Raw genomic sequence first — 13,282 nt, 5'->3', positions numbered from 1 at the left:
ACAATTCTACCCGATATGGCCATAAACTTTTAGATATACTGAAACTAGTATTTTAGAAACCTTTAACCAGTAGACAAAATAAATTCTAAAAATAAAGCAGTGGGCATTTGGTTCAAACCCATTCGTGGTTAGCATAATGCTGACTGACCTGAGCACACGCTTAATATCTAGCATTTTAGGAACACATCTTCCTCAGTCATGTGAGAGAGATAAAACATCTGACTTATGTATCATAGAGAAAAATACGAGAGTAAGAATTTAAAAATGTTAAATTTATGTATGTGGGAAGCACTTTCGCACATGTGCCCATCGCATTTTAGCAATAACGTAGCCACGGCTCTGAAGTACACACAAAGCAACCGCAAGGATTGGGAGTTGCCTTGTTATGTTTCATTCCAGGTTTTGAATGCAGTTTTCTGGAAGCAGTCACTGGATTAATTACCCCAACAAACCAGAAGATATGACATCACCAAATTCAGCTTTGAGTAAACAGGATAAGTTGAGGGTTATATAAAGAAAAAATGTGATTCATGTAAATATGCATGCATTTATGTCAATAACTTATGCATTAAATGGCATATTTGTCAAAACTGTAGTCTTAAATCTTCCTCCCTCTCCTACCTGTTGCAAAAATGAAGACCAAAAACAAAATGAGTATCAACTATGACTAGTCACTATATTTAAAATCTCCACAACTTAGTGTTGCTAAATTGAGGTTCAATAAAAATTTTTTAAGGTAATGGGATTATTGGGCATAGCTTATCCTATCTAATAAAAGAGAAACATGGTAATTAGCATACGTCCACTACCCTTCCCATTGGCTAATCAGCGAGATATACAAATTAACTGCCAGCCAAGATGGCGACCAGCAGCCAGGCAGCTTGAAGCTAACATGAGGCTTGCTTGCTTTAGTGACGGAGGAAACCAATGTTCCCTGCCTGCCTTGCCGGCCTCTGAGCTTGCAGTTTGAAACATTGTTACAAATATAGAAGCTAAACAAAACCCCAGAACCCTGCTTTCAGCCCGCCGGGATCTCAGAGCTGGAGTTGGTACAGTGTTTCGATTATAGAACCCAAACAAACCAGATACCTGCTTTCAGCAGCAGAGGCCTCAGAGCTGGAGCCAGAGCTAAAGCTGGCCCAGAATAAAAAAAAAAAAGAAAAAAATGAGCAGTTGGGAGCTTCAGTCACTCGTCAGCCTGAAAACAGCCCTCAGCCCCTCACCCAGACTGGCCAGGCACCCCAGTGGGGACCCCCACACTGATCCAGGACACCCTTCAGGGTAAACCAGCCGGCCCCCACCCGTGCACCAGGCCTCTATCCTATATAGTAAAAGGGTAATATGCCTCCCAGCACCGAGATCAGCGTAGCTGAGAGGCCTCCTGGCACCGGGATCAGTGTGACACGGGGTAGCGCCCAAACCCCCTGATCGCCCTGCGGCTCTGTGTGTGACAGGGTGCGGCGCCTCAACCCCCTGATTGGCCCTGCTCTGTGTGTGACAGGGAGCGGTGCCCCAACCCCCCCCACCCCCACGGGCCCTGCTCTGTGTGTGACGGGGTAGAGCCATAACCTCCCCATCGGCCCTGCCCTGAGTGTGAGAGTGGCGGCACCCCAACCCCCTGATTGGCCCTGCTCTGTGGGTGATAGAGGGTGGTGCCCCAACCCCCTGATCCGCCCTGCTCTGTGCATGACAGGGGGGAGCTCCCCAACCCCCTGATGGGCCCTGCTCGGTGTGTGACAGGGTATGGAGCCCCAACCCCCCTGATGGGCCCTGCTCTGTGCTTGACAGGGGGTGGCACTGCAACCTCCCCATCGACCCTGCCTTGAGTGTGACAGGGGGCAGTGCCCCAACCCCCCAACTGGCCCTACCCTGAGCGTGACTGAGGGTGGCATCGCAACCTCCCGATCTGCCCTGCTCTGTGCATGACAGGGGGTGACGCCCCAACTCCCCAATTGGCCCTGCTCTGAGCCCGACCAGGGGCTGCACCTAGGGATTGGGCCTGCCCTCTGCCACCCGGGAGCAGGCCTAAGCCAGCAGGTCGTTATCTCCCAAGGGGTCCCAGACTGCGAGAGGGCACAGGTCGGGCTGAGGGCCCCCCTCCCCCTGAGTGCACAAATTTTTGTGCACCGGGCCTCTAGTCTACACTAATAAAAGACAAAGACGCAAATTGACCGTACCTTTGCTATGCCTTAAGCCATGCCCACCAGCCAATCAGAGCGACTATATGCAAATTAATCCAACCAAGATGGTAGCTGGTAGCCATGGGGCTGGAGCGAGCAGAAGGCTTGGTTGCCCCAATGATGGAGGAAGCCAAGCTTCCCTCCTGCCCACCCTGGCTGGCTCTGAGCTCCACTCAAAGCAACAAAGTTTCAATTATAGAAGGTAAATAAACCCCAGATACCTGCTTTCAGCCAGCCGTGGCCACAAAGCTGGAGCAAGCAGGAGTGGGTTGCCCTGGCAATGGAGGAAGCCAAGCTTCCCACCCGCCCTGGCCGGCTCTGAGCTCCTCTCAAGGCTTCAAAGTTTCCATTATAGAAGGTAAATCCCAGAATAAAAAAGAAAAAAAGGAGAGGCTGGGAGCTTCCGTCGCTGGGGGGACTTGGCCAGCCTGAAAACAGCCCTCAGCCCCTCACCCAGGCTGGCCAGGCACCCCAGTGGGGACCCCCCACCCTAAAAGGGGTGTGGCCAGCCTGGAAACAGCCATCAGCCCCTCACTCAAGCTGGCCAAACCTCCATGGGGTGAGGGTCCCCACTGGGGGGGCCTTGAGCAGCCTGCAAAAAGCCATCAGCCCCTCACCCAGGCTGGCCAGGCACCACAGTGGGGACCCCCACCCTGAAGGGGGTGTGACCAGCTGCAGACAGCCATCAGCCCCTCACCCAGGCTGGCCAGGCACCCCAGTGGAATCCCAACCCTGATCTGGGACACCCATCAGGGCAAACCAGCTGGCCCCCACCCATGCACCAGGCCTCTATCCTATATAATAAAAGGGTAATATGCAAACTGACCCTAACAGCAGAACGACTGGAAATGATTGGTCACTATGACACACACTGACCACCAGGGGGCAGATGCTCAATGCAGGAGCTGCCCCCTGGTGGTCAGTGGCTCCCACAGGGCGAGCTCTGCTCAGCCACAAGCCAGGCTGATGGCTGCCAGTACAGCGGTGGTGGTGGAAGCCTCTCCTGCCTCCTCAGCAGCACTAAGGATGTCAGACTGCAGCTTAGGTCTGCTCCCCGCTGGCAAGTGGACATCCCCCAGGGCTCCTGGGCTGCCAGAGGGATGTCTGATTGCCAGCTTAGGCCTAATCCCGCGGGGAGCAGGCCTAAGCCAGCAGGTGGACATCCTCCAGGGGTCCCAGACTGCGAGAGGGCACAGACCAGGCTGAGGGATACCCCCCTCTCTGAGTGCACAAATTTTTGTGCACCGGGCCTCTAGTCTATATAATAAAAGCATAGTATGCAAATTGTCCCTTGACCAGAGTTCTTCCAGGAGTTCAACCAGGGGGTGGGCCAGCTGGGGGAAGGGAGGGAGGCCCCAGCTGGCAGCTGCTAGGGACCCTACTAGTGCACGAATTTCATGCACTGGGACTCTAGTTAAGAAAATAAGTGTCCTGGGGGCAACAGTAAGCCATCTGAAAGATTTTTTGAGGGGGAAGACTTATTACTCTGGTCTGTGATTTGAAACTAAGCATAATGTCCAATGTGAAATCAATTCCAGGGGATGGCATAATTTATCTTGTGCATGTGGCTAATCTCTGCTCGTCCATGGCCTCAGTTCCTAATTTTTTTGACATCTCTGTAGACGCCCACATCTCTGGATGATGATGTAATGGACACGTGGGTTTTTATTTATCAAAGAAAAGTTGGCTAAATCCACCCCATTCTTGAAGATGTATCATAATAAACAGCTTGATATTTGGAAAAATTTAAAAGACCAATTGGACTGTTTTCATACAGAGTTTTGGTGTCAGATAAGTGGTGTGTGTGTGTGTGTTGAGCAGCTATTGTAGAAAATATCAAAGTAAATGAGATTGACTAATTAGTACGAGACTATTCAAAATCCAAAATGGAAATATCCCATTTACTTCAAAATAATTGATAGAAATAGGTCAAAATACTCGGATAATATTCTGCTAATGTGATAATTATCCTATCTTGAATATTTTCATGAACAATTAGGTAAAGTTCTACATTTAATTACAAGTTGTATTGCAAGTTGGATGTTATTCCTATCTTATATGCCACAAGTGAAAACTGTCTGGACTTTATATCACCTGCCCTCCTTTTTTTTTTTTCTTCCTTTTAGGCTTTTTTTTTGAAGCCTAGGTGTTAAAAATGAGTTCAGATTTGCTGCTTGGGATACAGATGGTCTCAAATCACCTGTAGATTTCTGATTGTAAACAACAAGTTCTGAAGCAACAGACTCAGGAAAACAATGAGCAGCCTTCAGGTCTTTTTGTAGATAAATACAAAACATCCTATATAATAAAAGGCTAATATGAAAATTGTCCCCTCAACCGGGAATTCGACCAGGGGGCAATGCCGGCCAACCTCCCCCATCCCCTCCCCCTGACTGGCCCAGCCTGATTGGCCCCGATCAGGGTGGGCCAGCCGGACCCCAGTTGTACACGAATTTGTGCAGTGGGCCTCTAGTGTATCTATAAAAGTGGACTCTCCCTAAGAAGTATACTCTCCCTATTCTTTTGGGATGGGGAAAAGCTCTCTGAAAATGTGCTGCTGTGGCCTCTCAGTGTATCCAAGGCCACCTGAAGGGCGTGTGTGTGGACAGTGACCCTCAGCAGGCCTGGGCCAGATTGAGAACACAATTCCCAGAAAAAGAAAATGCTCTGGAAGCACCTCCTTGTGGAGTCCACTAAGATGTGTTTAGGAGGATGTGCAAGCTCCTGTGTGTGCCTCCCCTTGTTTAGAGCCACAGAGACATCCCCCTGTGCATGAGATCACAGGCTGGGAAATTTACCGAAACTAGCACATCCCAGAAAAATGCTGAGAGTTTCTGTGGCCATACTGCCAGGTTTGGGATATTGATAAGAAGTTCTTCCCTCAAACCGATCTGAAACCCTCCCAAGTGCATCCCAGCATGTGGAAGCAGGGCAAACAGCAACATCAGCAGTTCTGCATCACTGGACGGCCATCTCATTTAGAATCACATTCTCAATCGACAACTAAAGACACAATTCACGTCTGGCTGAGATCAGAGCAGAAATAGGCCAAATGCTCATTTCAGAAAGGAAACTTTCATTGTGCATGAAACACGGAAACTCTCCCTCATCCCAGAATTTGGACTCTGAGAAATCTAGCATAAAATTATGGTTTCCTAAGATTTCACAGCAAATGTGTTTAAAAAGATCAAACATTGGATCAAATGTCTTTGCTTAGAGTAAAACTAATTAAGTAAAACTAATTAAGACTAGTCTAACAAAATATGTCATGTAAAAGGATCTTATGGTTTGTAAGCACTAATCAGCATGATGAAAATTCCCTGTCCAATGTCCAGAGTATATGTACAAAATGCACAAATAAGCTAGTAAAACATTGTTAAATGTAAACACTCAAAACAAAGCTAAGTACCTAGTGTTTTTCCATCACCTGGAAATACATTTTTAGATACAGTTAAATAAAAGTTGGTGCTGTGAATTGGTAGATATTTTTCTCCTAGTTCCTATAAAGACATTAATGTTGACTTTCAGGTGGAAACCTGATGTGTTCACTCACCTTGGTCTGCTTTCAGATCTGGGGAATTAATTCTTCCTTGAGAGTCAAGCAGGACAAGAACAGGGTTTTCAGATGGGATGGTGACCTTGAGCATTGCTGAAGGTCATCAGTACTGGCATGCTCTTCCTCTCATGTCCAGCTGAAAGAAAGCTCTCTAACGTAATGTCACACGTGATCCACAGGACCATAGGTCAGAAGACCGTTCTGGATTTAGAGGGGATCCATGACTTGCCACTTCGTACTTGTAATCCACCAGACATTTACCAGCTTCCCAGGTGAGTCCACCCAGACACAGAAGGGCGAAATACCTGACCCCATGGGGACTGTGATTTTTTCCCCTTGCATTGCATCTCCTCAATGCCAAACAGGCAACACTCCAGAATCCGATGAGAAAGTAACGCGCACTGCTCAAGAAAGGATACAGAACAGAGAAGTTTATTTTACACTATCCGTCCAAGAAAACAATCGCCATAAACCAGTGCAAAATGTGCAACAGAATCATTGAGTGTGTCTTAGCTCTGAGAGCCCAAATTGGTGATTTCCTCTCCCGGGCCTCCATCAGCTAGGTGCCCCATTGGCTAATGCTCGCCTCCTTTCGCACCCTCGACAGAGACGTTCGACCAATTTGTAGCAGGTTATTTTTACAATTCAGACCAGAATGTGTAGTACAAGGGACAGAGAAAACCATACCGAATGAATTATAAGTGATCAGTGCTTAAAGTAAATATAGGGGGAGCACGGGCAAGAGTCCACAGTTTCAATAAATACACGTGTAACAAGCATGGGTGGGTCTCAACTGGTGGAATTAGTCTGCATAATAATTCAGCATCATACAAAATCTAGCAGGGCTGTTGAGCAGTGATTGGCAACGATGGTCACAATAACTTATGCCCTTGAGCTTGTCTGCATTTAGCACATTCTGTGGTTTCAAAGATGTCAGTTCTGTTTTCTCCTTCCCTTGCCATCCCTCCAGGAGGGGACGGGTGGAGCTGGGCAGCTTGGCCATGGTGTCCTGGAGGAAGGACGCTGGCCCAAGAGCCAGCTTTCAGGGTCCAGTGTACTCAGTACCAAGTGGCAAATTGGGACTTTATTGACGATGTCTGTGCAAAGTGCGCTTCTCTCCATTTTCCAAGAAACCAGTGTCTGTAATTCCTGCACAAAAAGCAGTGGTGGCCTCTGGGTCACTCCCTGTCACCCCAAATGTCAAGCAATGACAGCACATCTCAGGGACTCACAGGTCGGGAAGCTTCGGCTGCTGACTGCCTGGTACCTCACAAATAGATGTTCAACCAGGGACCCTCGACAAAGGCCTCAGGCAGGCTAGAACTATTGCTTAAAAGACTAGAAAGAACCTAGTGAGAAAGTGAAGGTCATAATGGACATGTGGGAAGCTGCCTTCTTCCTCAGAAAACCTTGTGCTCCCTAGGTTACTCCTGTGGGCCTGTGGGGGCACACTTGGGTATGAAATGTCATGCATCTTTTCCGGTGGCCTGGCTCAACTGTTCCTCTACTAAGCGCTAGATCCATGCATGCTCCAACATGCTTGGGATCTGATCCCAAGACACAGCGGGGACAACCTGTAGCTCATCTACCAATCCAGAGCCCAGGGGAAGAAGATGCAAGAGAAGCTCTTGATCTCTGGAAGAAAAGGGGCAGAAGGGAGAGCCCCCTTCAAAGAGATTCAACCCTCCAAACCCATAACCTAGGAATCACCTGAAAACAGAACAAAATCCCAAGCACCCCCTATAATCAATGTACCCTCTCCTCGCTAGCTCTTTGACAGTCCCAGGCCATACATTAGGTTAGTCTTCCATCCAATAACTTAAAAAAGGAGGAGGGATTGTAATAAGTTTTGCCTGGCTTGGGCCAGTTAGCAGCCAGTTTTTCTAGAATCTCAGTCACTGTTCAAAATGGAGCTTGAAAATTCACGTGGATATTGAAAAGTCTTCACACCGAGGGGGCAGGAAGGGGTGGGCAAGAAAGGCTGGGTGGCAGGTAGGTCCCCAGGAGGAGGAGGGGCGAGGGGGGGGGCAGGGAGCGCCTGGGCCGCTGAGGCAGGAGCGGAGGCCTGTGAACAGCAAGGGAGAGATGGAAGCCCGGCCCTGGAGGCCCGTATGACTCGGGGTGCGGCCGGGTCTTGTATTGCACAGAAAAGAAGGAATGGAGCCTCGGTGGGCGGCCCGGTGGATCAGTGTTCCCCGCACATGGGCAAGTTCACGAAGGTGAACACGTTGAACTCCGTCATGATGGAGAAGCATAGGAACACGCCGTACAGGAAAAGGCATCCACACCCCAGCTTCTTGTCCAGCTGCCACTTGTTCAGGTGAACGCCAAACACCTGCAACACACAGAGGGGTCAGCGGGCAGCAGCCGGGGGGCCCTGGGGCGGGGCACGGCTTCTCTCTCGGCCCACAAAGTCCATCTTTCATATCGTGGAACGTAAGACCATCATAATCAAGAAGAGGGAAAGTCAGAGCCTGCTGGCTGTGGGAAAATCACTTGAAAAAGTCATAATAATGAGAGGAACAAAGATAGTCACAGCAGCCGCCTCTCCTTCCCTGGACTCCAGCCCTGTACCGCTTGGTGCTGGCATCACCCCTTCTGACACTTGACCCTTTTGTCCCAATATGACCTTAGCTCTCCTTCCCACAGGGGCAGGGGGTGGCTTCACCTCTTCAAGTCCCTGTGCCTGTAGGCCAGGAAGAAGTCCCCCTTGCTCCTCATTGCTGCTTCCATTCCCTTTTCCTTTTTCCTCTTAGAAGCTAAAGTCTCCCAACAGCCACACTGTACCTTCCTTCTTGCAGTCAACCCTGGGCACTCCTGGCATTCCTCAGGGCCCTAAGTCCCCCCTCACTGCCGCTCCTGTGGTCGGCAGGCACTCCAGTTGTCCCTTTAGTGATTTAAGGATCCACCAGGGCGACCTACCCAATACCAGGTCTCTTGAGTCCTTGCCCTCCACCCTATTTTAGCCCCTCACTCCCACGCCACACCCTCGACCTGTGCTATATCCACTAGCCACACGTGGTCACCCACATTTACATGTAAATCAGATAAAATCAGAAGCTGAGCTCCTCAGCTGCACTAGCCACATTTCAAGTGCTTAATGCCCACAGGTGGCCAGTGACCACTGTCCAGAGCAGATACAAGACATCTCCAGCACTGTGGAGGGTTCTGTTGGACATCCCTGCTGCCTAGGGCTTGTCAAACATCCCACTTTATTTTTTTAAATATGTTTTTATTGATTTATCAATGAGAGAGAAACATCAACATAGGTTGGCTGCTTCCTGCACGACCCCCACTGGGGAACCCAAACTGGACATGCCTTTTGACTGGGATTTGAACTAGTGACCTCTTGGTACATGGGTTGACGCTCAACCGTTGAGCCACCCCACCTGGCTCAAACACCCCATTTTCTCCTGGCAATTTTCTGTCTTTCCTGCTTGCTCCATTCTGGTACCTCAACTCTCTACAACTCCCAGAACCCACTACCCAGAATTCACTGAAACCATCACTGTTTCATTGTACTTCACCCACCTTGTACCCTGTTCCATCCTTACCCCCCCTAAGTTCCTTCAGCAATTGCTACAGTCACTCCTTGGCATCCGCCTCCATTCCTTGGCCTACCTGTAGCTTTGTGGTCTTTGCCGGTTAAGCCATAGCCCTTTGGTTCATGCCAAGCTTCCATGTACTACATGCTGCTTCCTTGCAGCTGACTTGGGCTGGAGGAAAATGCTGGCCAGGCTGATGGGCTGATGGGCCTCATTTTAAATTTAAGACCACAAACCTTAAGTGGGCCATTCATGCCTTATGGCAATCATCCACATTTCCTAGTCCGCCATCTCTCCCTTTCTTAGACAGCTATTTCAGGCCTCTCCTCTCTCTTTAAGTGGCCAACATTCCCTTCTCTATTCTCACTGTCAGCTCATGACCTTGTTCCCATTTCACAGAGCTCCTGCCACCACATCTACCTGCCCACCTTCCCTCGGTTAATGACCCACAGCCCACAGTCCTGCCCACAGAAAAGTCCACAGCCCATTCTTCCATGTGGGCATGACATCTCCCCACCTCCTTGTACTGCTTAAGGTCATGGCTCCAGCAATTGTCTCTCTTTCATCTCCACTCCCCAACCCCATCCTTGCATTATTCCAATTAGCATAAAAGAATGCTGCTATCTCTCTCATCTACACTTTTCTGGGTTTCCATTTCTCTGCTCTCTTTACAGCAAGGTAACTTGAAAGAGTTGTAAATACCAGTTGCCTCCAGTTTTTCTCCTTCCATTCTCCGCTAACTTATTCCACTCAACCTTCTGCCCCACTGCTCTGCAAGCCACCATGTCAAGAGCACGGATGACTCTACATTTCTAACCCTAATGGCCAACACTCGGGACTCTCTCCCTCAACAGCACAGATCACTCCACCGTGAAGCACCTTCTCCACATGACTTCCCATTGCCACACTCTTCTGGTTTTCCTCTTACCTCTCCGAATGCTCTTTCTCTGTTTCTTTTGTGGTTTTATCCTCATCATTCTGACTCGGATCTTAAGGCTCTTCTCTTTCCTGTCTATGCTCACTCCCTTGGTGAGCTCATCCAATTGCATGGTTTTAAATACCATCTACATTCCGGTGTCACCAGCTTGGACACTTCTCCTGAACCCAGACTCATCTTTCCAATGGCTCTCTTGGCCTCCCCACTTAGAGTCAAATACGTACTGCAAACTTAAGATGCTTGAAATTGCTCTTGTTCCCCAAACCTACTTCTCTTCCATCTTCCCACAGCCCCATTTCAAAAGCCCAGCGAGCGGTAGACCGATCTCCTATAAATGTACAACTACAGCCAGTGGAAGGAGAAGCACTGTGCTACAAGCGTGCCCTGTCAGACAGCTTGCTCCTCCATCATTTGGTGTCAACTTCCCTACTGTCATCAGCACAATGGAGCTGATATTAGTGACCAGCTCATGGGGGTGTGGTGAGCTCCAAATGGGAAAATATATGCAGACTATTAAGCACAGTGTGTGGCTATTACAAGTATCATAACCCTAAGTCATATGGCCTGAAGAATGTCAAAAGAATAAATTATATAGATTTTCACTTTTGTATAGTAAGTATTTGCTTTTGTAAAACCTTGACATTTGACTCCCTTCTTGATCCCGTAGATGACCTCTCCTCCTTCCTGCCTGCCCTACTGAATTCCCCTTCTCTAGCATATGCACGTTAACATGCTAGGTATAACTCAGTTTATATTTCCTTGAAAATTTCAGGAAAAAACATATTGTGTCTCAATGTTTCATGTGAAAAGTCAACAGCATACTTATATGTTACTGGACACTTCATGTGGGTCAGTCCATGTGTTGGTGCAAATTTGTTTGCACCAAACGTGTCAGTTGAGATGGAATGTTAAATTATACAAAGAGATGTAATGGCCAAGAAAGTAGATGGCATAAAAGGGGAACTGTCAATAAAATATCTTCTTAGTTGCTGAGTAATGGTCAAATCCATGGATTTATGAAGATATTCAGTAACCTGGAACAATTAATTAAAGTCTACTATTCTGTAACTAATTTTGCAGAACAAGTGAGGTCTCCCCCTTGTTTTTGATGAAATGATTTATGTTTGGCATGCCACAGGGCCATGTTCTGAGAGGAGGCCGCTTCCTTTCAGTAAGAGAGGGCTTGCTAGTGGGTTGCTAGGATCCATTTCTAGAAGAAACAGTTACGAAGGAGAAGGAACATCTGGAGGCTGATTGTCCTGATCCACCAGGAGGCCCAGCCCATCTGGTGTCCAAACAAACTCTGTTGCCAAAAAACTGCAGGGGGGTGGGGGTAGGGGTGGGGGTGGGGGAGGGAAAACATGGGAGCTCGAAAGTGAGGAGAGAGCTGCAAACCTACTGTGACAAAGACAGAGGCCAGCAGCAAGCCCACGGAGTAGATCAGTCCCCTGCTGTTCAGCCGAATCTGTAACAAAAGAATGAAACAGAATTAGCTCTCCGAAAAGGCCTGTGTTGAATGCGGGGCACTCAAGCATCTCTGAGTGAATCCAGTTTTCTCCTACAGGGGGCGAAACAAAAGGAGGCCTCCCCAGCCATCCTCTACAGCTTGTGGGAGGAATGTGAACTTTCTAAAACACCCAGAGAACGCCTGGGTCTGGTCCACTCTCAGCCCAGTCCCAGGCTTCCCTCCAGTGGCGGTGGCTGTTGGACTGCCACACGGCCCCGTGAATTCTCCTTGTGTGTTGCCTGATTCTTGTTGCCCGCAAGGCTTCCCTGTGGACCTCACCTCCGGGGGGTTTCATAACATGGGTAATGGGGGCAATATTTTGGGAAAAAATTACTAACGTTTTTATCCCTTTTGCATTAAAATGTCTATGACCTTCACCCCAACTTGATATGAAGAGATGGGTGAGGCCTGCTATCTTGAGCAAGCAAAGAGGAAAGAGCTAACATGTAAAAGGATTTTGTTTGGTTTCTTTTTCACAGCCAAGAAAAAAAAATGGGGCTAACAGCCAAACCTTGAAGAAAAAGAAAGCAGCAATTTTTAGAATTCTTATAGAACAGCGCTGTCCAGTAGAACTCTCTGCAAAGACAAAACGTCCTGCATCTGTGCTGTCCCATGTAGCAGCTGTCGGGAACATGTGGCTGAGAGCACTTACTTGCAAAGGAGCTCATGTAACTGAAGAACAAAACATTAAATTTACCTTTAATAAATTTAAATGTCCATGTAAAGAGCCACATGGGATTAATGGCTGTAGTGTTGGGCAGAGCAGGTAGAGAATATTAAAGGGCCAACCCGGCCGACAAAGATCCTAGCTTTCCTTCCATGGTGTGGAGAGGATGCCTCCCTGCTCTGACCTAGGTCATGAGGTCACTGCCCTGAGACTGGAGGCATGTCTTACAGCAGCTGTGCTCACAGAGACTTCCCTGGACCAGCCGCACACCTGGGGGCTGGTTAGCAATGTGGGATCTTGGGCCCCAGCCGACCTCCTATATCAGTAACTATGAGGGCGGGGCCCATCGATCTGTGCTTTAACAAGCCCTCCAGGGACTTAAGAACCAATGACTTACAGAAAGTACTGAGGCTAAATTTGCTTCTGGGGATGGGACTTTGACATTCATTTTTCACCAGTTCTCTTGGGAAGTCTTATGTGTAGCCAGGTTTAGGGACCAGAGCCTCCCCCCTCCCCACAATGTACACTGTCCTACTGGGAGTCAAAGGCTCGCCTGTGTTCATAGAAAAATGAGGCAGGTTGATCATGTCAATTAGAGAACAAAGTGGTGATTATTAGGAGGAGTGGTTTGGGGTTCTTCGGACAAAGTTCAAGGTAGCTCTTCCCACCCTTTCACCAGTTCACCCCTGCGGTGTAGGTATGGGAACAAGAGGATGACTCCGTAAGTGGGTTTGCTTGGTTTACGCTTGGTTCGTCTTTGGTGATGGGGCACCACATCCTCATGCCCTAAACAGCCAACCCTTTCTTTTTTTCTTTCTTTTTATTTCAGAGAGGAAGGGAGAGGGAGAGAGAGATAGAAACAATGCAAGAGAATCATTGATCAGTTGCCA

The 13,282-nt window shown here is 48.5% G+C and overlaps 1 protein-coding gene across 5 annotated transcripts in view; it reads right to left on the bottom strand.

Annotated features, from left to right (window-relative positions):
- Positions 1-6,146: 6,146 nt before the first annotated feature.
- The window catches only part of SLC24A3 (solute carrier family 24 member 3), a 490,708-nt gene continuing 483,572 nt past the window's right edge, over positions 6,147-13,282 (bottom strand). For all 5 annotated transcript variants that reach the window (XM_036323250.1, XM_036323251.1, XM_036323252.1 and 2 more), the window contains 2 exons: positions 11,618-11,683; positions 6,147-8,071 (listed from right to left, as the gene is read on the bottom strand). In XM_036323250.1, the coding sequence (XP_036179143.1) occupies positions 7,922-8,071; positions 11,618-11,683 (216 nt within the window). In that variant the 3' untranslated portion in view covers positions 6,147-7,921. The remainder of the gene's footprint in view (positions 8,072-11,617; positions 11,684-13,282) is intronic.

Source organism: Myotis myotis, unplaced genomic scaffold (assembly GCF_014108235.1).
Source record: "Myotis myotis isolate mMyoMyo1 unplaced genomic scaffold, mMyoMyo1.p scaffold_m19_p_9, whole genome shotgun sequence".
Classification (NCBI taxonomy): Eukaryota; Metazoa; Chordata; class Mammalia; order Chiroptera; family Vespertilionidae; genus Myotis; species Myotis myotis.
Note: the sequence above shows the minus strand (reverse complement) of the source record. Positions and strands in the feature narration are given on the sequence as shown.